Here is a 26,174-nt window from a genome sequence, read left to right on the forward strand (position 1 = left end):
TGCAAGACCACATTTTGCAAATTTTGCTATCTTCCTCATATGCAAAAAAGGGCACAGACATAAGCTGCTTGCTACTTGCTTCCACATGATTGAAGGTCATATTAGCATGAAGGGGGAAGTGAGAAATGAGAAATGTCTATATAGGGACTCAGTGTAATGAGGACAACCCCTATGAAGGCTTCCATGTACCTTTCCAGTAATACAATCTAACAAGACTGCTATTCAAGAACCAGCCTGTATCTTAGTGAAAGCTTCACATCACCTCAACTTCTACGGACCTTTGCTTTGCTGTACACTGTACAGAGATTTACCAGGAACAGATTTAAGATTTTATCACAAAGTATAAAACAGGCTTCAAAGCATACAGCTGGACATAAAAGTTGCAGCTCATTGCGGTGAACTGTTTTAAGTGTTTAATTTCCCCAAAGGAAAGATTATTAGATTGAGCGCCTACTTCTTCATTTAGCCATGTGTTATGAGAGATCAATAAATAGATTTTTGCCATCTTTAATTATTCTGTTATTTTACCACGTTAACCTGGAAGATCAGTTTACAGTTAGCCTATCGGCAAAATCACCTATCAAAATACATTTTGTTTTGTTTTGTTTTTTTAATCTTGAGAATACTTGCATTCATAATCAAAATCCTATCTCTCAAAGTTCTAAATAGACAAATAATACCACTAGGTTTTTAACAAAGTTAACACATTTCCCTACATGAACAGCATAAGTTTTGTTTATATTAACACGCCAACATTTTGTTTGTATTCAGTGCTAAGAAACTTCATTTGCAGCAGAAGTGATGAAAACCTTATATTTGAAATAATTGGGGACAAAGAAAACATACAGTAAACTATAAGCATTTTCACATACATTAATTAATATAATGTTTTCCTTTTTTAAAATGCCTGCTCAGCCATAGAAAGGAAGTCCTACAAACTCATCAGTAAAAAAAGCTGCTTAGTTTCTGTAGCATTCTCTATATCAATCAAGACTAGCGTGCTTGTATGCCTGGCTTACACCTCTCAAGCTAGCTCACTACTAAGCTGCAACAGCTGTAGATTGCAGTAGCTGATCCTGAAAGTCCTAGAGAGGCTTTGTGATTCTAACAAGCATGCTATACATCCACACAATTAGGCTTCTAATGCTAAAAAGAATAAGAAACATGAGAGTACATTTCTTTCTTTTCCAAGAAATCCCATTCTGTTTCTGATATATCCACCATGCTATGAAACAAATTCCATTAGTTTGGGCTAAGTCTTCAGAAGTCATATTGCTGGTGGCAAAATAGCAACTGAACTCCAACCTCCCTCCATCAGTCCACTCTCCTTCCACTCCCCCTGCTCTCTTCTCTATCATAGGCTTTATACTGATAGCATAAGATATTCTTTCAAAGATCAGAGCGCTACATTAGTTTTAATCTACCTTTCAAAACTTATTACCACAGCAAAAGACAATATTTTAAAAAGGTTTCCACTAGATAATACCTATCATTGCTATTTATTTTCATCAAAAATAGCTAAGCACTTACCCCTCAAGGCAGCAGCTACAATTTTGTTTCAAATAGGCTCTTTGAGAACTTTCTAATACTTCAAGATGAAATCAAAACAAAACTGAAAATTAAATATATATACATATTAGCATTCTTCCATTTTGCTACATATAAAAAGAAAAATTATTTTAGAATTATTAAAGTGCTTACCTCTCAATGTCTTGTACCCTTATTTAGATCCTTAGTCCATGATGTATACTGTTTATCTGCTAAATATAAAGGCTACTCTGTGTGGAATGCATTTCTATACTACAGAAATTTGCTAATTAGATTCAAGTTGTGGTCAACGCAGAATTGTCTTTCTAGGACGTAAGGCTATAAATCAAATGAGATTAATTTAAAGAAATGTAAAGAAAATGCAATTTCCTTTATAATGCACATTTTTAAATTCCATTTTATCTAGATTAATTATTTCTAATAAAGTCCATGACTTAAAATCTGTGTCACCTACACACATCAAGAAAATAAAACAACTCTGTGTTAAGACTGGAAGAAATAAATTGGCATTGTTAAGGCTGGGGTAGTCAGGAATGATAAGAGAAGAGCTGAATATTGAAACAGGAGAAAAAAAAAAAAAAAAGTTTTCACCTTTAGAAAGATATTTCTGGGTCTGGAAAGGCAGATAAATATGTTTGATTCTAGTGCCAGACAGCATCATGCATTATGCAATAAGGTCTTCTGCTAAAAGAGTAAACCCCTCATCCCAATCCAAAATAGAGCTGGGGAGAAAACTGTTTCCCATCTCACAAAACATCCTGAATTTGACTTTAATTTTCCAGATTTCAACAATGGAAAACCCAATTTGCTTTGAACAAGAGAAAGAGTATGTAAGTGAGCTGTGTCATACCATCCTAAGTGCTGATGTTGAGGGTACTAGGCTTAGAAGATCTAAATTAAATTTCTTGGTTCACCAATATCCAAAAATGAATACCATAGGCCTGTTGTAGGGTACCCCGCTTGACCTTTCCTAACAGAGCAGTTCCACACAAGGGATTAAGCATTTGAGCACTGCTCGTTTCATCTCCTTGATGTGTTCCAGAACTATTGCACACGAAAGAATCACCCCTGCTCTAAGAAGCTATGTAGGTCATGTGAGGACCTAAGTTAAGTTCCTGGTCTGAATAAAAATGTAGCTGATTAAAAGCAGGGACTCACTGAAGTTTCCCAGATCCCAAGCTGAAGTCTTAATGGCCATGCTTTTTGGCACTCTGAAGGATGCATCCTTCTGTCTCACAGATCAGAAATTTCAGTTGGCCCCAACATTAACATAAGATATGAGCTTATCTACCCACAGGATCATCTGCACAGCTCTTAAATTAACTGCCCTCCCAGATGGCCAAGGCTCCAGGAAATGAAACCTCAATTTTTCACCTCAAAGACCAGCTCTGGACATCAAAATCTTAAGTGGTGAAGATTTCAACAGGAATGGAATATCTCCATTGCTGTGACAAATTCCTATTATTTAGTGAGTTTTTTTCCAATAATTTCCCAACTTGAAAAAATATTTTTCTTTCAAGTAAAAAAAAAAAAAAAAAAAATTCATTTTCTTCTCATAACCATAATTGCAATCTGATACCATGCTAGCATTTTATCACTAAAAATGATTTTGAAAAAAAATTGTAAAAAAAAAAAAAAAAAAAACACAGAGAAAAGTTATAGTAGAAGCAGAACAACCTGGAGAGAAATTAGGAAAAACCAGTAGTATATATTCTGTATGTTCCTAGCACACACTGGTTGTTACCTGCTTTACATGTATCATAAATTGCACTATGTGTCACTCAATCCTCCATCATGTAGAGAGTTATGTGTATTACAAATGAATACAACATAAAAAACTTTTTCAGTGAAAACGTAACTGCGGAAAAGTCCTATTTTTAAATATTCCACTCTCGAAAGCACTTTGCATTCACTTTCTAAGCTACTGAAACATGTGGTGAAGGTTTTCTATTTGCCATTGCCTTCTCAACGTGTGAACACTGTCTTGCATGTATTTTCTTTTAAAACTCAGTATTAAAGTTTTATTTGATTTTTGAAAGCTTCATCTTGCAGGTTAAGATTCGACAGCCCCTGCTAAAAAAAAAAATCACTTGGCAGTTTATGTTATTTGTATAACATAATGTATTTGTATATCTAAATCAAAGATACAAAAGTATTCTTATTTCCCAGCAGATTATTGAAAAAAAAAAGAAAAAAAAAAGTGTAAAAGCATTTTGGTATAGAAAGTACTATGAGCACACTTGATGAAATCTGGAGAGGTGAACACACATTGCCAATGTGCTGTACAAGTCCACGGCATAAAGTTGCACACACTTCAAAATCTAGCATACACAAATCACTCATCAAAATCAGATTTTTCACTCTCACAGACTGCATCAGAAACATCAACAAACACTCCTTTTCTCAGACACACTATTTCTCCACCTCCAACCACTTGAGGTGGCAGTCACATACATTACTGATTTGTTCCTGAGTCCTTTTCAGTCTTTGTAACTCGGGCGTATCGGTCACAATACTGAACCCTCTTCCTTTGCTTTCTTCAAAGTCTCTTTTGTATTTTACCTACAGAATAGAAAATACAGAAGAACATGGTTGTTTTTATTTTTCACAGAGTGCGCCCCTAGCAAGTGTATTTTTTTCTTACTGTAAATAAAGCACTTGTGAAAGTGCTTTCAGCCCTTAAAGGGAAAGCCTTCCCTCATCTAAGACCAGAGACAGCACAGCAACTGGGCAAAATTTCCCACTGCTGAGGCAATTGCCCCCTAAGATTCCAAGAAGGCTCACCTCCACACATACTGCAACTACAGAGATATCTCTCATTCTCAAAGCAGTAACTACAGAACATTGGATACCAATATAGTACCGAGCAAGCACTATTTTCATATACAAAAAAATAGCTATCACTAAACTTGTAGTCTTTTACTGTACAGTTTCACATTTGAGACTCTCTTCGTAACGAGTTTACCATCCTCTTCCCCAGTTGTAACATAAATCACATGTTAAAAAAAAAAATAAATTGCTGCATGAAAAGAGTATTTAGGAGATTGCAAAGTCAAGCATTCGTAAGTTAGGAAACAGTTGCCTGGATAAGCTCAATTTGTGCCTCTTGTACAAATACATTAGGATATTGTCTTTAATCAGGTAATCATATATTATCCTTTGACAGGTCCCCTTCTTTATTCTGTCTATAGCAGAGATCATTCTATACACGGTCGTATCCTTTTTTGTACCAGACCAATCAAATCCTACTATCAGGGTAGGGATATTACTTTCTTCAGGAGTTTTTCTACATCTTTCATCAGTCATTAACCTTCTAATCGCATCTTGGAAAGGAGGAATGACATTATCTGCACTTCATCGAGAGCAACAATAGTCTCAGGGTATCCAATTTCAGAATCCTAAAACTTGAAAAAGTTCAAGTTAGAGACCTAAGTTACATGTATGAAGAAACAAGATAAAATATGGAAAATCTTGAACAGCTGTTGAGTCACAAGGAAAAAAACTGTAGCAAAAAATTGAAACACCTTTCTCTCCATGGCTGAATTCAACTACTTTATCCATAACTATTTCCTTTGCTTCCTATGCCCTGTGCTTTATTTGCTACAGACAAATTTTGCAACACTTGGCAGAGCGGTTCCATGAATAGCAGTGTTCTCTATGTAACTGATAACCCACAATAGCTGTTGCTTATGCACCAAACCCTTTATCCAGGGTTGGCTTCATCTCATTTGACCAGCTAACATTTAAGGTTATGATGGTGATATACAGGGAAAAAATATTCTTAAATCACAAAAGTGAAGTTTCACAAGGTTATATAATACCTGTCCTGTCCATCCTAATTCTAGAAGTGCATTTTCGCAACCTTTGTATTTTCTCTAAATGCAGTTTTAATGCATATAAATTAGGAAAAATTCTAGCATGGCATTCTTGAGAGTCAAGTTTTTACAAAGGCCTATCACACACAAATCCATACAGCACTGCAGTAAATGATCACTGAAACACTGAAAAGGAACATTTTTCCTGTGTTCTACCTCCACAGCATGGGATTCCAACCTTTTGGCTGCATGAAAAGGAATTGTTGTGGACCATATATAAAATATATGGCACAGATGATGTACCTAAGTAACAAAATGTTTTTCATATATATTTCCATTAAAACATTTTTTTAAAAAGCAATAAGAACATAAAACATGACTGACATTTTGAGTTGAATATCTGCATGCATCCATTTGAAAATTCACAGGTAATGTAGTTACATGTTGACTGAAAACGCATTTGCAAATATACAAAAAGATTGATTTTTTCAGCAATCTTCAAACCTGTTCTCAAATTCCTTAATCAAAACACCAAGCACAGCTGCATATGTTTCACTGCTCATAGGACTGTGTCTAGCCAGTGTACCAACATGCACAAAATCATTTGCCATAATGGGAGCCATCACGCCCTGCACCCTGCCTGCATCCCGGTTGCAGCCTGGCAGTGCCGATGGCACACAGTGTTGGCTGTTGGCCATGGGGGTGCTCCCAGGGCTGGGCCAGGGACAAAAATGCAGTTTAATTGCTCTAAGCCAATTTTAAGTAGAAAGGAATATCCTGTATAGGAGCTGTAAATATTGCTATAATTAGTGATGTAAATAATTGGAACTGTTGAAATTCAGTTTTGAAATGGACGTCTGTAATCTCTGAAGACAGTATCATAAATCCAGCCATTTCCCACAAAGATGCATTTTAGCAACTCATCACCAAACTCCCAGCCTGTGATTTTATAATGCCTCCCTCATGACTCCAAATCTCAGTGCCGTCTCACAAATGCAGAGTACCTTCAGCAGTGAGTGCCCTGAAAAATTGATCCTTTGAGAAACTATGTGTGGCATAAACATTAGAAATAAAACAGTAATAAATCACCATGAATGAAAAGGTTTAAAGTGAAAATACTTCATGAGAAATAACTCTGCACAGACCCACATTGAAAGGGCTAAGCGATCCAGCAGACCTTTAACAAATCTAACTTAAATCCATGACATCAGCAAGATATCTTTGAAAATCCCAAAGATGGGACTGTATATAAGTCCATTTATGAAGCAGCCAAGGACACAGGGTTAGCCTTCTTGCTTTGCACATAAAATCTCATGTTGGTGAAAGTGCTGCTCCCTATTCTGCAGATATACTCAGTTTTTGGCAGCAAAGCCACCTATTAAAAAAAAAAAAAAAAAAGATTATTTTTCCCTGGGAAATGTACATATAAATGTACACACGTAAATATAAATGAAGCCTCAAAGATTGTCCTAGTCTTGAAAGAAGGAAGAGCAAGACTGATTTAGGTTAGGGTGGCTGAGACCCTTTTTTGGGGGACAGCTCCTCCATGCCATTTTGCTTGTGAAAGAGATAGGCTGCCCATTGGGCACAAGCACTGCCTTCCACCTCCCCTTGTGCACCTTGTTTTCCAGCTCCCTCCTCATCCTATGCCAAGCACCAATCCCACCATCACAGTCATCATCAGAGGCTTCTTAATGCAACGGTAGTCACCACTGCCCCACTCTTTGCTGGGGGCCTTATATAAGCCCCTGTATCTGGCCCAGCACTCCCAGAACTACCAGATCTCTCATGATATCCAACCAGGCTTGGAATCAAGAGAACCTGGAGTGACAGTTGCCCATTTTTATGGGGGAAGGAAGAGACTAGGTTTGCAGAACTAGAAAGGCAGAGGAGAAGAACAAGTGAAGGATGAAGTGTACCCATGGCCTTCAAGCAATGGCTGGCACTGTGACTGCTGCTGCGGAGCCCATGGAGGTGGATCCACCTGCAACGCAGCTGGCCTGTGTGGAAAACTATTATGCCAGGGCTCCCATCAATGCAGTCACAATGGTGCTGTCGAGGTCCAGATGCCCATCTCCCTGTGCAGCCTTCAGGCTAGAATTAGCTGGGAGTCCATCCATTAACCTCTAGCAGGCTTACCTGCAGGATGGTTTCCAGTCCCATCCCCAGTTCTCACCACTCTGGAAGAGGTGGCATCTCTTCTGCACAGATTCCCAAGGAAGTGGGCAAATGTGGACTTACTTTTCTTTTGAATGCTGCACCATGGCAAGAGGAGGCTCCCCTCAGAGACCTACTATGGACCTTGAGTTCTGGAGGTAGAGGAGTTGTCTCAGCCTGAGGATGAGAAGGGTACCCAGCTGGTGCTTAATGACAAAGTCAGATTCTCTACAGTGTGCACAAAGAACAGCAGCAGATCAATGAAAAACTTAGAAGGAGCTGTTCCTTTGGAGAAGACACAAAAACAGTGGACAGAGCTCATGAAACCAGAAACATACAGATAACGAACATGAAACCAACAGAAAGCAGCGTGAGGCCCAGGTGAGTCCATCAGACAGAGAAAGGTCTATGGCCAAGGCACACCAGTTATCCAGAGAATTGCAAGTGGGCAAGATACACCAGTCCATCAGGGGACAGGAAGCCCACAGAGGTGAATCCACCATGAGATGATGAACTGATGGAAGTGGATCTATCTGTGGCAGACATGAACAGATAAAGCCCCAGCATGCTTTGGCTCTCTGTCACAACATCAGAGCAATAGTATCAATTCGCTGTCTGCATCACAGCCTCTGCCCTCACCATTAACTTGGACACAACAAACAACATCCTGATAAGCCCTTCCCATTCTCCAGGCCGCATGAATCACAGAATCATAATCATAGAGCAATCATAGTCATTAAGGAAAAGACCACTAAGATCTTCTAGTCCAACCGTTGACCCATTCCCACCCTGACCACTAAACCATGTCCCTAAGTGCCACATCTACACATTTCTTGGAAACCTCAGCAACAGTGACTTCACCACTTCCCTGGACAACCTATTCCAATGCCTTACCAATCTTTTTGTGAATAAATTTTTCCTAATATCCAACCTATCAACATGAATCTCCCCTGTCACATCTTAAGGTCATTACTTCTTGTCCTGAGTGAAGAAATGATGCCTCTTTTTTATGGAGCCCAAAGGCAGGTTCATGTCGAGTGTCAGGAGAAGGCTCTTCACCAGAAAGTGGCTGGACATTGGAACAGGCTCCCCAGAGAAGCAGTCACATCACCTAGTATGACTGAGTTCAAGAAGCATTTGGACAACACTCTCATAAATAAGGTTTGGATTTTGAGTGAAGTCAGAAATTGATCATTTTTGTGGATCTCTTCCAACTCAGGATATTCTATGGTTCTGTGACTACTTTCTTGTGCTTTTTGGCACCTACCCTTAGTCCAGAATGATTTACAATAACAGAAGCACATATCTACTCTGAAACCACTTAACAAACAAAAAAGGCAGTGCAGGAATTCAGTATGGTGGATCCTCATGCTCTCACTATCACTAGAACTGTCCATAATGCAGATCTCAGGAACTCTTCAATCCATCTATACATCAAAAGATTATTCAGTCACTCCAAGCAAATACTAAATCCAAAAAAAAAAAAAAGAAACCACTAAGCGGTGTCAGAGTTGATATTCTTTACAGACAGTTCTTCACACCCTTACGTGGATCAGGTAGCTATAATCTGCTCCAAAACTACTGCATAGCCCCCAGAATAGCATCATCACACCTGAAGTAGGGCAAGACGTGGCGCAGGCTGGAATGGAGGATGGGTCTCATACCCTGAGTTCTCCCTAAGAGGAACATTCACAGTCAACTGTCTCTACCGTACCCCAGCTATTTATGCATTTATTTAGGTGTGTTGTGTTTGAGGCTTGCCCAGAGCCATCTGCTCCTTCTGTGCCCAGCGCACATAAGTACCTCCCAAAGGACACCATCTGCTGTGCACTGGTGTTTGCAGACAGGCAGGAAATGCTCTTCAACTGTATAGGACCTGGAGGCACATATTGACAAGGATACCTTCGTCTGGATGTGCTTCTTCCATACAGCACCTAAGTTTCTGATTTTACCTTGATTTATTTTGCTTCTTACAAACTTAATGGCAAGACAGAGAAAAAAAATCAGACTTTAAGAACATGACTAGAAAATATTTACAGGTAAATCAAATGTAAAGAACGATTCCCAGTTGCCTCAGTGAGACTTTTTTTTAGTTGACTAGTCTCTCTTCAGAAGGATCTGTAACATTATCTTGTCTGACAAAGCTAGGTTTCAGTGTTCGCATCTCCTGTCTTCTAACACTGTCCATAGTTCTGAATCCCATTCACCTCCAGCTAACATCAGGGGAATTTAAGTCCCCTCTAAGACCTCAAAATCTGGTAGTCAGCCTGCCTGAGAACCGCCCCTTCTCATGGCAGTAAAACATTGGTATATGGTTACAGTAATTGTCCACTGCAAATCTAGCACCTGGAAAGCAGGAAGAGGGAATAGCCCACAGGGCAGGCCAAGCAGACTTTTAAATGAACTGGAAACTAAAGTCAGCGCAAAAAAAGCCACCAATGAGTGCTGCTGGAAGGAGGGATTGCAGAGTAAAAGGCTTCATCCATCTAGTCATTTAGTTTTACTGTCCTTGGTCAGTTAAAAGAATCTGTGTTAAAAACAAGAAAAGCTGTAAGTAAAACAATTTGGCAATTGTTCCCAACATACACATGCACATTTTACAAATTTGCCTCTTAATACAATTAGAAAAGCAATTTTCTCTACTCACAGCTCTGAAACAATTTCTGCAATAGTTGAAACTTCTTGTGAGAAAAGGTTTATCAGTTGAAGTTGTATTAAATCTGAAACAGCTAGCACAACAACACTACAAAAAGCATTTGCAGTCATACAGAATGAAAGGTTCACGTGCCATCACTAGCATTAAATGTGTGTCTTTCTATGGACATCATTCAAAAACTGGGCAAGTCCTTCAGTGGTGTCCCATAGGGTGTGCCTGAGCATGTCTCCAGCCATCTGTAAATCTCTTTACTGTACTTCCCTGAGGACCCTCACAGTTCACTAGGGAGACACATCTAACAAGTATCTTGGGCTCCATGTCAGAACATTTAAAACATTGGATGGGAGTAAATTAAAATGTATAAATAGTAACTTTCCACATAACAGCTCTGTAATGTGGTCTCTTTATGCTTCAGATAGTGAGACTGGCTCACAGTAAAAGCAAAGGCAGAGGAGTTCCAGACTCTGAGATGTGCGGGGACAGGAAATTGAAGGCAGTGAGAGATCAGCAATTCCAGAATGAGAAAAAGATTGAGCCCACAGTTTGGATATATTGTAACAGCATGTGAACAGTAGCTGGGATCCAAGACAAAATTACCACTGACAAGAGGGCAGTCTGCGACTGCTTCAGCAGACTTATATCCAAACAAGTCACCTATGTTCTATTCCATCAAGCTTTTTCACTGAAACAGCTTGGGTACTTTTACCTAAGAAAATATTTAAATACCACTAAATATGTTTCTGCAGTGACTTGCACCTTGTTTTCCTAATGGGCAAAGCAGAGGTCATATCCTTTCCTATTAAAATAGAGCATTAACATTTTCCAAGTCTGCAGACATAGAGAAAGTTGCATAAAGTGGCAGATCAAGCTGTTTTCCACCGACTTCCATAAGCAATTACCTTCCATTCAATTTGTGAAAGAAACCTTAAATCTAGCATTTTGGAAGCAGTAAATGAATTCTGTGCAGAACTACAGCTGCAGTTTCACTGCAGTGGGAGAGATGAGGCAGCAACCTTTATGAGAGATAAATATTGTCAGATCTTCCATCCACTCCCTATCACTCCATATATTCTGTGTTTGAACTAGTTTATCTCTAAGGAACAGAAGCCTGAGGAGGTAAAGAATTTCCTACTGTGTCCCAGTGGAGGTAGTTCTGCCTTTGCTGTATTTTATCACCGCGCAAAAAATGAAAGATTGATATTTAAAATCTAAATGCAACTTGATAAATTGTGTCAAATTTTAATAATGTCCTCAAAAATGAAACTTCTAAACTTCTTCAAATCATGATCAGTTGGTAATTATAATAATCATCATCCAATTATCAGATGTAAAGGGAATAATAAAAAAACATTTTTAATGCCACATATATAGATTTAAAAAAAAAAAATCCTGGAATATGCTGTTAGTACCAGATTCAGAACTAAACTGCTGCTTTCCCCATCAGAAAATGGAACCTTCAGGAGAAGATGAGCTCCTGAGCAGTGTGCTCTGAAGGAAGTACACAGCAAATTGCAAGCATGTGCAAGCCTGCTTTGCCCACCCTCCAGGGTGGGCAGAAAATGCATAACTGCTGGCTTGGTAGGGCATCAGCACCAAGCCTGTAAGGTCCTGCTGAGAGGCAGGATATGTTAGCTTGGGCTCAGTGCCACGCTGAGCACGGTCACACAGCCTTTAGCTGCCTCATAGTGCAAGCTTCTGCCCACTATGTATAAGAGAGATAACCTAAAAATGCACTTACTCAGAAAAGTCAGGCAGCCAGAACCATGACAATTCTGGGCATAATAATAATAATCCATCCCTCCACATGTCCTCACCCTCAAAATGAAAGAAAGAAATAATACCATCTAATAAATCTTCCAAATAATAACAGGTTGTATTGATCCAAAGGCTGTAAAAAAAGTCATGCAAAGAATCAAGCCAAAACTGAGCTAAAAATATGCCATGGGAAGTATATACTGACCCCAGAAGGGACATAAAGAAGGTTGACCACAGGAAATTGTAATGCACACCGAGTAGCCAAGGTGCAGTCATACATTACCAAAGGTATCCAAAAGAAACACACGCTAACAGACAGCAGAAGCCACCATGTGATGTGCAGGAAAAGAAAAAAAATCTGTAAAATTCTCAGGACCAGCTGCCAAAAAGACAGGGAATATTTGCTGCTGTAGCACAATCTCTGAATGGCTGAGGTTGGCAGGGCCCTCTGGGTCCACCTGTCCCAACCCCTGCTCCAGCAGGAACAACAACAGCTGGGTACCCAGGGCCCAAGGAGGAGAACCCACGGCCGCTATGGGCAGACCTGTACCAATGTTCCTGCACAGCACAGAAGTGCTTCCTGGCATTCAGATGAAACCTCCTACATTCCAATTTGTGTCCACTGCCTCTTGTTCTAGAAAAAAAAAGAGAGAAATTCATACAACTGCAGAGGACCAGAATGCAGCCCAGAACAAAGTGCAGAGGAAACAGAGCTGAAAGACCGAATTTGAGCAACACAGATGTATGGCACACAATAGGCATTATAGAAAATGATGAAATGTAGTGCAGTAACACCTCTTAGACTCACTTTAATAAACTCAGGGTCTCTCATGTTCGTTGCTCAGAGTTAATGGATCATTTGCCTTAAGGAGCTCTTACAGAAGTCCCTTACAAATGCTTATTCTGTTCTTTCCTGTTTACGTCTTGGAAATTATATATCAAGTGGAAGTCTGAAGTGCAACCGTAGTTGCAAAATCTATAGCCACTGTACTCACAGCATCCCTTTTGCTGTATTATGGACATCTCATGCAAGCATTTCCTCTGTCTCTGTGTAACTGAGTGCAGAGAAGAGGAACTATATACCATTTCCATTTAACTGTAAGCAGAGTCTGAAATCCTCAGGATTTTTCTCTCCTCCAAGGTATCTTTCTGAAGATAAAACCCCAAGCTACTGAAGGCACACTAGTGCTTTACAACAAAGTGTATTTCTAAAAATTAGAAGTAAAAAGCAAAACAATATGTGACTGCTTATAAAACCAGACTTCGGTTAATGTCTGCAGCTTGGCACCCACTAAGAAATATTGGCTGAATTCAAGCTAGAACATAACATTAAACAGTTTTTTGAGGCTGTAAATTCTCAGTTTTGTTCTTCATTTTAAAGTGAAAAGGGGAAAAACATGAATGGAAAATTACACACTTAAGAAAGGTAGTTTAACACATAGAAAGACAAATAAGCCATCTCTGTTTAAATTTTCATCTATTTTCAGTTCTGAATGTCAGCTATTCTGAAGAAATTCCAGTTGCAGATGCAAAAAAAATTCTCTAGAATTGATACAGCCTCCTATAAACACAAATCTAATATCTGCATCAGCAGAGTCTCAGATACAATGACAACAGTAAGCAGATCAGAACTGTAAGAAACATGGAAAAGTCATACAGAGTTCCAGAGCTACAGCCACATGAACTGAAATCAGAAAATGCCAAAAGCAACAAGCAAAATCACTCTTGCAACCTGATTGTAATTGCCTTTTCTGTATTCGCTCTGAGACTGGAATCATCAGGAGGTTTTCAGCACCTTCAAATTGTCTTTCACAATCCCAATACATTCATTAACAATAAATAAATAGACAAACATACAAAGAGATAAGATTGAAAAACAGACTAAAAATCATCTCTTTTTCTGTTTCCCCACAACATAAAGATACATCCAATTTCCTTTAAATCTTCACTGAGATCTTTTTCCTCTCTGCACATTTGCCATTTCCTGGCAAGTCTGATGAGATTACCTGGCTCATTGTGGAGAACTGTACGACTGACGCAGGCAATGTCCTGCACTCACAAGGAGGATAGAGGCTCATCACCTTGCATCACCCCATGCATCCCCATGAACCCCAAGAAGCCCACCACAGCCCTGCCACTGCTGGCTGGCAAAGAAACACAGGTTGGCACAGGTTGCTGCAGCACACATATCAAAAAGTCATAGCCACATGCTCAAGGGAAAGCACCACAGTAAGAGCACAGTAACTTGAAGGCATTTTGAACAGAGCTGATATTAACAGCCAAATTAGGTCACTTCATTTGTCAGTTATCTAAGGGAAAACAAGCAATGAAAATACAACTAAACCTTTCTTCCCTCCCCTATCAAAAATATTTGATGCTCAAAGTCTCACTTTTACATTCTTAAAATGAGATCACACTATTAAATCATTCCCTATGCAAGGAGTTCAATTTTAAGATCTTCTCTAGGAACCTCAGCTAAAGCTCGTTATAGTTAATAGGAAAATTCCTAGTAATTTCAGTTTATCCCTTAATACTGTCACTAATCCAGTGAGCTCCTCAGATTGTGATAACTGATAGGAGCTCCTTGGACAAAAAGCAGATACTTCTGATACAAACACTCCATGCAGTCTAATCCACAGCTCTGCTTTTGCAGTGAGCAGAGAGAAATGGGCATTTTCAGAGAACTCAGCCCATCCTAAGGAAAATATTTAAAACACCTTAGAAGCACTTTCTTCTTTTACAAAGATCAGCAGGCTACTTTGGTACTTCCACTGCAGGTATCTGGGCCACATGAAATGAATTCCACCCACAGCCCTGATACCGCCCCACTGCACTGCCTGCATCTCTCCTGTCTTGCTGTATTTTCATGGTCTGCTTCAGAGTAAATATGTGAACAGTTTTCTAAGGCTTCAGAATTCTAGAGCTACATGTGGATGCTGCTATGCACAACTTACCATGATGCACAATCAGTTTTCAGATGCAGAGACTATCAGCTGCAAACAGCATGGTATTTTTTTTAAATTGAGAGCTGAATCACCAGATTTTTCAAGCTGTGCCTGTAGAGCAATATGTAAAACCAAACTAAAATAGTGGTTATTTATGATGTGTAAAGGAACGAGAAGGGCAAGGTACCCTTTAAATGCATCCATTATTCATTCCTACTGAATACACATGACTTCTGCTTCAAACAGCGAGGGATATGTTGTGAGAGATGCCCTTCTAATAAAAACAAGACAGGAATGTTAGTACCAGAAGGTTCCCTGCAGGCTAAAAAGTGACAGTTGGCTGGGCTAGGATCAGAGCAAAAAGCAGGGTGAAACAGCAGGGCCTGCTTGCATAAAGAAAAAAAGCAGAAAGAAAAGGAAGGCTCCACAACATAAAGAAATGATTCCAGAAATGAAATCAAAACTTAAAATAAATTTAAAAAAAAAAAAAAAACACTATGGAAAGAAGAAAACCTGTTTCAGAAAATAAAGACCAGGCATTTCAGAGGAGCAGACAGGGCTGCATGTAGCATTTCTTATCAGAGACGTCAGCTAACAACAATGGGCAGGAGGGGAGGAGGGGAAGAGAAAAACAGTTACAAATAATCCTGTTTCAAGTACTGAAGGCCACAGGTATTTTTGTTTTACAGGGGGGTGTTTTCTTTGGATATTTTTTTTTTCTCCTTTACTGATAAAGGAAAACAAACTCATTGCCTCTTAGGAAAAGAGGACTGACATTCCACATACATCCTACCTTGACTGCTTTTAGGCTTTGAGAAGGTCTACATGGATGAGTAAAGTTTTCCTCTTGAGAGCACTGATGAATATAGCATTGTCATTGCTTTCGATGTTTGTTTTTATTTCTCACCTCTTGTAAGCAAGAGCTTATCCCTTCCTATCCCTTTCAAGGCAACTTATATCTTATTTTTTTTCTTGGTGGGAGACAGTAGTGACAGGGAGGGATGGTCTAACATTGAGGAAATAGAAAGACTAACATGTGATGTTAAAAATCCTGAAGTATACTATTTTTCTTAGATATGCAATGGTTTGCATATTTTTTCAGGTATTTGCTTATCTGAAAGAGAGAGGGCTCAGCCTGCATTCAACCAGCATACTATTCCACTTTTTAATATCTCAGGGAATATCATATCCTATGGGCAAGATGCAACAGAGATTTCAGTCTCTCCTGTTCCTTTTCCATATCCAGGGAGGTAGATGACAAAAAAAAAAAAGAGGCAAATACTACCTCTAAGAGCAATGCAAGCAGATGTACAAATCAAACTGACTGAAAAAAGACCCATCCAAGTGGTCTGATAGTCCAAACACACGCTCCCTGCCTCCCAGGACAACGTTACCTACATTAGTAAGTTTGATCCATTGGTATCTTGCCAACTTCAACGCATATTTGCATATTTTGAGGAATGTTAAATATTGTAAAATTAGTACTAATATAGTACAGAAAAGAAGTGTGAAAAGAAACACTCTCTTTACAATGGAAAAGCTCCAAAAAGCAACATCTTTATCATTCCACACAACTACCTCTGTAAAACACATTGGAATCATTATGCCTTTGTTGGTCAAAGAGAAACACAGGCAGGCTCTTTACAGGTGTTATTTACACTGATACATTGCTCTTAGGTTATTTAACGATTGCAGAGCTTAAACGCACATTTTAAGTTCCACCTCTTGGAAAAATAAGGAGTATTTCAAGAATCATGCCCAAAATGATGGGAAGTTTGAAGGGATGCCATATTGATGCCTTTCCCCTGGAAAGTCCCCAAGAGCTGAAGCAGTCTGTGGGCACTGCAATGGGTCTGCACTCAGTTTACTGTAACCAGCAGGAATGTGGACCTCAAGAAATCCAGCTGCAGCTGGGGTGTCTGAAGGGGACCTTTCTGCACAGTAGCTTGCAGTTACCTAGGGAGATCTTGTCAACAGCAAGGCAATTGCTGAAGGAGAACAAAAGTGAAGCGCAAGACTTGCCAAATGAGGATGACTGCCTCTTCTGACACTTGTAGAACATACTGGAAACAGGAACATCATGTTATACCTTATATGACGGCAAGCAGAGGAATAAAGGCAACATATGCCCAGCACAAGGCAGAAGGCTCTGAGAAGTACAGCACTGCTGTAAAAACACTGTCAGATAACATAGCAAGAAAGAATTGCACAAAATCACAGTCAGAGAAGAGCAATAAAGCTCATTAAAGGACTACAAAACAAGACTTATGCTGAGAGCCTGGGATTGTTTAGTGGGGCAAAGAGGAGGCTGAAGGGAGACTTCATCACCCTCTAGAACTTCCTGGAAGGAAGTTGCAGAGAGGAGGGTGTTGGCTTCTTCTCCCAGGTGACAAGTGATAAGACATGAGGAAATGTCCATCTCTGAGCTCAGTTTGTGGTTCTAGGAGGTGTTGTAGCACAATTTTGCTAGTATTCAGTATGGGGGTTTATCTGTCTTCCTTCTGTAACATCTGGCACAATAAAGTCCCCATAGTCCTGTGAAAAATGGTGACCTAAGAATGCACATTCTCACAGGGTTTGGTTGGACTTCATGATCTTAAGGTCTTTTGCAATCTGAATGATTCTATAAAATGAACAGATACAGATGAATCACATCCACAGCATCAGAGACAGCTATTACACTAATCAGCATCGTATTTATAACACATTTATTTCCTCGTCTCTTACACTATTCTCCTGTCTCCTGCAGATAGACTATAAGCTCTTTTCAGGTGCATCCTGTTTTCCGGACTGAATTCACACAGCTCCCAGCAGAGCAGCAGCCAGAACAAGAGCCAGTAGTATTGCAGCCTCAGTACCACTGAGAGCTGATAAATTTGCAGTTGTTCTCTCTGCTGGAATTCAATCAGGGTGCTAAGACTAAAACCTGTGCTCTCAAATCCTCAGCCATTCAGTATTCCTTTCATCATGACTCAAAGTACTTGGGGTCCACAGATCAGCAGGGTGCAGGAAATGGGCTAGAAAGGCAGAGGAAGAGGCAGAGAGGAACTGGCAGCAGTGAGGTGAGGAGCTGATCCCCTCCCCGGCCCCGACCCTGTGTCAATATGGTGTGTGAGTGTTGCTTGTCTCAGATACATCAATACTGACACAGGCACTGCCTATACCAGACTTTGGAAATGTGTGAGAACTACACATTTGAACAGCTCGTCTGTCACTGTACACATGGTGCGGCTCAGATCAGCATATGGCACTGGCATGGAGATAGGAGCAGATACTCAGTTTGTACTGGCAAAAACATATTTTTGGTTAGCTTAGTCTAACTCTCGCTGCTCAGAGCAAAGTGTACGCTGTGCATGCCCTGTTGTACCATCACGTCTGTGATTATGTCAGTTCCAGCTCACACTGTCATACCTCTGACAACAGTTTCAGTTCTGATTTGGCCCTCAAATCAACAAGGCATCCGATGGAGAGCTGTAGATTGCTGCCTCCAAAATGCACTATTCTTCAAGGTGCTTGGCTTTGTGTTTGTTTGCTGCATAGCACAAATAGCCTCAGAGATGCAGATAACCCTTTACAAGATCAAGGCAGGTTGGCCCTGGTGATTCTGCTGGAAAGGAACCTTCCTCACCCCACTCCTGCAGGGCAGCAGGATTCAAAGGGCAGTGGAGGCAGCAGTGGGTCAAGGCCAGGCCCCAGAAATGGAATGACATAAGAAGGAGAGCAGGAAGAACAGAAGAGAAGGGGCTTAGAGAATTCAGGACTGGGTCATCTACAGATCGTGGACCAGTCTCAGTAATTTTCTCAAGCAAAATGGAGGGCAAAATATATTTGGCATCGTAAAATACCAGGTGGCTTCACTGTTTGGCAACCATCTGGTCTCAGTTTTCTCTTTGTTAATAGCACCAGCATCAAATGAGACAGAAATAGGAAATGTTAACTATTAAAATATACACAAGTAGACAAATAAAAGCTACCATAAAGCAAAGGGAACCCAGGAAATACACTGTAATGACAAATGCGCAGCAACTTACAAAACAGCATTGTTTTTTTATAGCATGGCCATCCTGAAATATAACAAGCTAACTCAATGATTGTACAATTACACATTAATTATGATATTTTTGCTAATGATTTATCATTGTCCTCTCTCTCAGGTCCTGGAGAAACCACTTACACACAGACACACACCATACAGTAACAAAACTGCAGAAACAGCCAGAAATGTTCAGATTCCAAACAAGCTAATTCAAGCCAGAAGAAAAAGACTAGAAGAAGGAGGGAGACAGCAGTGGGGCCAGAGCTGTAGGTGAGTACAAAGGACCAAACCAAAGACCGTCATTTATTGATCTGACATCTAAAATTAAATTAAAAAGAAACCATATTTGTATTTCACATGGAATTTTTTGTCAAAGATAGTGATAACTGCACGAACTACTTAAGTGCTCTCTGAAGTCTCATTGCTTCAAGATGGTTTTTATAGTCCCAACCTAAAATTAGTTATTACTTTAAAATATGGAACGCATGCAAGGCTAATTTTTCAGATTGGAGAGAGGAAAGAATCTGCAGCTTTATTCATCTGCATGAAAAAACTCTTGTTTGCACATATGCAGTAGGCTATTATGTGACACACCACTTTTGCACATTACTGATCTACACTCACAACAGATTTAATTACAATTTTGCAGGCAGAGTTTAAAGACCTTGTCGCAAAGTGTTGATTTTTACATTAGAAATGAAATAAACCACCAAGTAGAAACAGAAAAATAACAACTCCAGAAAGAAAATCCAACTTGAAAATTGAGGCAGAGTAGCTGCTCAGAAACTAGGGACCCTTATGGCCTCTGCCACTTGATTTCATGGTCTTATTCCAGCTGTCAGAAAAAAACAATAGATGAAAACATGGTGAGAAGATTGAATATTCTACCAAAATACGACTACGTTCCATAAATGCCAACATGTATAAAGTAATCATTGCCACAAAGGAATAGCACCCATTTATCACGTTATATGTACTGAAACTTGTCATCACAATCATATTGTGTGCTAAAGAGATTAAACACAGCTCTGGTGTAAGATAATTCTTGACCGGCAACAGACATTTTTTTTTATTAACTTCTTTTCACCAGCACTGTGTCTGAGGAACTTTGCTCCTTCCCACCTGCCTGCTAAGTTTCTGACAAATACTGTATCCTACGAAATTACTAATCACTGGTAGGTGCCAACTAAGACTGCTATTTGTCTTAGTCCTCCTATAAGAGGAATCCTGCTGAACAGAGACAGAAAGCACCAGGCACACACAGTAAGTATGGAGAGAGCACTCCTGAGAAACATTAGGAACCCCCCAAAATACAATAGTGCTGCCACAGGGCCATGTCCCCGTGGCATTTGAGGGGTATTCAGTTCAAGCCTGGCATCGAGGGCTCTGCGTTGGCATCTTTTACTGAATGCACAATGCAGTGCTTGTTGGAAGACAATATTCGACGTTTTCTCTGATACCATGGAAAAAAAGTAACAAATGGATTTCATAGCTAACAGGAGACCAATGATCCTTGGCCCCCATCACTCTCCTGAGTCACAGAATCACAGAATCACAGAATTGTAGGGGTTGGAAGGGACCTCCAGAGATCATCAAGTCCAACCCCCTGCCCAAGCAGTTCCTACAGCAGGTCACACAGGCAGGCGTCCAGGCGAGACTTAGAAATACGCGATTAAGCAATGAGGTAGAGAGTTGAGAATGACATAAGAAAACATCCTTTGTGCAGACTCTAAACTTTAACAGACTAAACTTCATTTCCATATGTGTTACTCTTTAACAGTCAATATAAAAAAATCCAGTTACACAAAAGAAAAAATAGGCACATACCTGTGGTGACTGTTGGCAAATACTTGACAATTTAGAATTAAAAGGCCATATCTAAAGTGTATTTTGGCAAGGATAAAAAATCATCTGAGGAAAACGGAAATAATCAATACACATCAAAGGCAGATTGTTTGCTAAAACTCTTTATCATGCACATGCAATCTCCTAGAATTTCTTGATTATGCTCTCTTTGATGTGAAAGCTGTTAAGACCGTGTATGAAATTCACGACTATGCAATATTTTTAGACTGGGGGCAAGTCATTCTCCAGAAGCTACTCAAGTCTACAATTATTTTAAATGGTAAGAGTAGTATATGAAAAAATACTGGAGTTATTACGAACCTATTTGTTATCGAGATGCTGAGTGTTGATACTGTGTTTTGGCTTGGGACGTCTGTACTGAACCATCTGAAATTGTTTCTTTTTTGAGTTTCAGTGAGTACTTATATCACAGTTCATCATAACCATCCACAATATGGCCTCTTTAAGAGTAAAATGTCTAAGTTCAATTTTTCTTAGACTGATCTATAAATCAACAAAAAGCTTGCAATTTTGACTGGGAAGTAAGGAAATCAGTGCAGCAAATACAGTAGCTTTTCCTAATTTTTGTTATTAAATGTGACATATAGTAGTGAATGTCCACATAAACCATTGCAGATGTTATGAACTAGACTGAATAACCAGCTTGGTAATGCAACACTTTTGTGCAACATTTCCCACATGTAAGCCTTACATTCCTTGAAGGAATTTCTAAATTCAAGAAAACTGTCCCAGCTGGTGGAAGGAAAGCCCAAACAGATAATGTTCTGTTTTTATTTTAAATGAGTAGCTAACAATTATAACTTGTACCTCAGAGATCTGCACATCCTTCTCTACTACTTAAAACTCAGACATTGACCAGTGACGCATTTCAGTTTGACCTCAGCCACCTACTGCTCTGGAAAGAATGTTTGGAAAAAAGTTCAGACAAATTCAAACTTAGTTTTCACTACAGCCTGAAATCTCCCGTACATTTCATACCATATCTTGCTTCTTCAAATATCAAAAAAGTTTGAGCAGAAACAAGAGAAACATCTTCTTTCCCACAAACCTTTTCATCATTTCTTCAGCTTACACTATAATTCTGTGATTCCAGTAATTACATAACTCACAGCCAAGAAAGATTCAGTAAGCAAAACAGGACACGATTGCTTCTCTTCAACATAAATGCAACTACCAAGCGTGGTATATATTAAGTACACCAATGGGTTATGGAGCCCTTAAAGTTAGCACTGATTTAATTGAGAATTCCATAACTAAATCCACATAAATCTGGAGTTTTAGATCAGCCTATTCATTTTTCCATAGCACAAAGGAAATGCCAGGTGCAAATCTATCTGATTCAGCTATAATTTCCGCCAGGAATTTTCAAGGCAGTGTGCGCAACTACAGATGCTCGACCACATTTTGAATGGATGCAGTGTATGATTCTCACATGCATGTGTTGCTCTGCCATCAATACAGCACTGATGGTGCCACAGTCCCAACTGTGGCACCCAAAACAGTCCCACACCTTCTGCTTACAGGCCAGTGCTGCCAGATGTGCTGTCTCCATCCATCCTGGGATATAAGGGGTCTGTAGACGAGGCTGAGGAAGACTTCTGAGCCCCTGTTCAGCCATCACTCACATATTCAGCTTACCCTCATCACGGAGAGAGCAGAACACAAGAGCAAGCTTTGTTCAGGAATACCTTTTTGCAACACATTCTGAAATATCTTCTATTAATTCTTCTTTCTTCACTGAAAATTATGCAGACACACCATAAAGCCCACAATTCACTTAAGAATCATACAATTACTTGTGATTAATTTGCACATTCATAAATCCTAAATGTACAGGTTAGAAATGCACATGTAATGCTCACACTGCAGAGAGCACTGATTATAGCATTAATTATGACTATAGAAATATTCACCACCTAAAAACCAATGTTGTATCACTGCATAAAAAAACAGAAACTCTATTAGCCATATTTAACATAAATTAGACAATAGAAGCCTGAGGAAATGAGTGGAAAACGCAAGGTGGATTTACTCCCATTTCATCTACTTTTACAGTTCCTATCACATTAGCATGCAAGCATTACAGAATAATTAGAAAGGGAATCAAATGTTCTAAAAAGGTCTGCTAGCCATAATCCTTCAAAGCACCTTTTTTGGGAAGGTTAAATGTTTAAACTTCTTTCTTTTTAACCTCCTCTTTCTTTGGCTCTCCTTTACTTTCTCCTCTCTATTTTATCTCCCTGCCCCCACACAGCCCTCAGTGGAGATGGAGCCCTTTTCTTTACTCTCATAATCAATCCTTCCTGAGTTGGATTCCACTGCATTCTGACATAACAATCAATTGCTTCCCACAAACAAGAGTTTCCAGAAAAAAAGGGTCCAACATGAGACTTTCCTCATTCATTTTACTAAAAAAAAGAGAAAGAAAAAGCAAACATGAATTTTTGAACAAAATTTTAGGAAAGAAATAGCTATGAGTTTTTCTGCTAACTGAACGTACCATTTGTGTGTGCACAGAATTCTTTGTAGAAGAGATGAGAGAAGTTAAGAGACAGAAAAGCATGTTAAGGGGGAAAATAAGAAAAATGGTACAGATTATTAATAGAGGACTGTAGGAACAAAAGGAAATTAACTGAAAAAAATGAACAGAATGGCAAGACCAAAAAAAATTAATAGGAAATAAATAACAGATGGACTGCATTCAAGATCTTCACGAATATCAGCCTCATTTATGAATACCTTCTTCTTTGTCTAATTCACATTTTGGGCTTCCATTCGGTGAACTGACTTTTTTAAAACATAGTGTTTTAAAGAAAAAAGTAAGATCCAAAAACTGTGGATTCTCCTATTCCTGTGAAAACGAAAGTGCTAACCTGTAGTTTCCTGGCAAAAACAGCAACAGAATAAAACCAAAGTCAGGCAAGCATGTTTATAATGCTCAACTGGATGACAGCATCGCTGGTTTCACCCTTCTTCCTACTTTAAGGAAAAAGCATCAATGTGTTATTTCATAGCCGTAAGACATTTTTGCACATTTATTTTGTTATATCCTGAAACACAGGAGGTCAGTGCTGCACTAAGTTAGGAGTTTTCTAACATCAGCTGCCACAGAATCAGAAGTTTTCTTATTTTCAAGGATATGGCTTCATACATTTCCCAGAAGGGAAGAGGGCAGCAGTTAACCCTCTTTCTTGTTCTTTATTTTCTATTTTATGACTAATAACAGCCTATAAATAAATAAATAAATAAATAAATAAATAAATAGTTGCTACAGTCTGAACTTTTGTTTTTTCCCTTTTTTCCTTTTTAAAACCCTATATCTGTAAGCCTTACACTTTGAGGGTCACTGTCCTGCATCCACATTATTCACATGCTCAAAACTATTCTGCTTTTAATGAAGGACAGATTCTGATTGCCCTGCTTCATTTTATATTTTAAAAATGACAAGAAAATATTTGCGGCACATATTATTTATTCACATGTGATTGTACTCTATTCATTTTGCCATAATTTCTGCTTTTAGTTTCTCCTTTTAACCCACAAAAAGCCACTCTACTACAATAAATGCTCATCATATTTAGAGCAGATCAACAAGGGAGAATTTTTTTACATGACACTCTCAATGAACTTCAGTGAGCCACCTCCTCACACTCCTGATAGGTTTGATGCACTCACCATTTGTGCACCTCGAACAGTGCTACCATGAAATGCAATACACAACTTGGCATTTATCTATCAAAATCAGGATTCTAAGGTTACCACCCAATTACAATGATTTCTTTTAAAAAATTCAAAAATAAACCTTTCTAAGGCATAATTTGAGCAATGTTCCTTAAAACTAAAAATAAACAACTCCAAAAATTTTGCAAAAATGGTAACAGAAAAAAAATACACCTGCAATGTAAGTCCAAGGAGAGTTTGTATCCTATTTTAGCTTAGACTTTTTTATAAGATAGAAATACAGAAAGAAAATATAATTTTTTTTCTGCTATTTAAACAAAATTTCAATGTTTCAAATTGAAATGGAACTGTCCCTGAGGAATATCTACGATGGCTATATGGGGTCTGACTAGGGTGCACTCAATTCTTTATAGCAGCTCACACAGTGCTAGGTTTTAGATTTTCAGCCCAAACAATGCTCCCCTCAGTGAATAGTTTGCAGGACGCTCAATAGCTTGGGAGGGGACACAGCCAGACAGATAAGCCAAATGAACCAAAGAGGAATTCCATGCCATAAGACATCATGCTTAGAAATAAAACAGAAAAGAGGGGTGTTTAGGTAGGTTAGATACCTTTTGCTCAGGAACTGGCTGAGTATCATCCACCCAATGGAGGTGGTGAGTGACTCCATTTGTATCATTTGTTTGTTTTTCTTCCATTTCTTCTTTGCTTATTAAGCTATTTTTTAATCTCAACAATGTGTTTTCTTGTCCTTTTCTCTTCCAACATCCCATAAGAAAGGAGGGGGACCAATGTGAGTAACTGTGTGCTACTTAGTTGCCTACCAGAGTCAGCCCACAACACTGGCCTTCTGCTGAATATCCCCCTAAGTAGTAGTCCAGCTACACTGCAGTACTTAGTAGTGAGCTCAATTTTTGCAGGGTAGTTTTTGGGATTGCTCTATGCAATTCCTGTTAGCCACGTTATTATACAACACACAAAAGAAAATTACATACAATGTCATATTAAAATAATTAAGCTTATATTTTAGGCTGCTATTGTAACAAGAAGTCCTCCATATAGCACATCAGCATACTGTGGGCTATACAATCTGATTCATATTGGTAAACCCAGAATAGAGTACTCTACCACAGGGCTATAACTGAATTTGTGCCCGAAGCTGCACAGCAGAATATTTGCATACAGAGAGAACATACTAGATCCCACAGAACTTTTCATACATTATTTTCATCTTCTATAGTTCAGAAGTGTGATCAAATTTAATATATTTGTTCTAGCTGTTCAGTCAAAGCAATTTTTTCTTGCTAAATAACCAGTGCTTATTATCAATCCTCCTTATCCTGAAGTGACATATGGGCTTCGCTTTTCTCAAATTGGGGAAAAGGCCACATTCAAGAGAATTCCATACATTCATAATTCATAGAATTCCATAATTCAGTAGAACTTCTCTACCATAATATAAGGGGGAAGGGCTTTAAACTAAAACAGGAGATTTAATTTACACGTTAGGGGGAAATTCTTTATTCAAAGGGCAGTGTGGCTCTGGCACAGCTGCCCAGGGAAGTTGTGGGTGTCCCAACCCTAGAGGTGCTCAAGGCCAGGTTGGATGGGGCCCTGGGCAGCCTGAGCTGGTGGGGGCAGCCCTGCCCACAGCAGAGAATTGGAATTGGGTGTGCTTTAAGATCTCTTCCAACTCAAGCCATTCTCTGATTGTA

The 26,174-nt window shown here is 39.2% G+C and overlaps 1 protein-coding gene across 1 annotated transcript in view; it reads right to left on the reverse strand.

The window, feature by feature from the left end:
• The window catches only part of NEBL (nebulette), a 241,033-nt gene that overhangs the window by 127,684 nt on the left and 87,175 nt on the right, over window positions 1-26,174 (reverse strand). Inside the window, exon 4 of the mRNA XM_042889190.1 lies at window positions 4,003-4,110. Within this exon, the coding sequence (XP_042745124.1) occupies window positions 4,003-4,110 (108 nt within the window). The remainder of the gene's footprint in view (window positions 1-4,002; window positions 4,111-26,174) is intronic.

Source organism: Lagopus leucura, unplaced genomic scaffold, assembly GCF_019238085.1.
Source record: "Lagopus leucura isolate 7727_CA_CO unplaced genomic scaffold, USGS_WTPT01 Super-Scaffold_100157, whole genome shotgun sequence".
Lineage (NCBI taxonomy): Eukaryota > Metazoa > Chordata > Aves > Galliformes > Phasianidae > Lagopus > Lagopus leucura.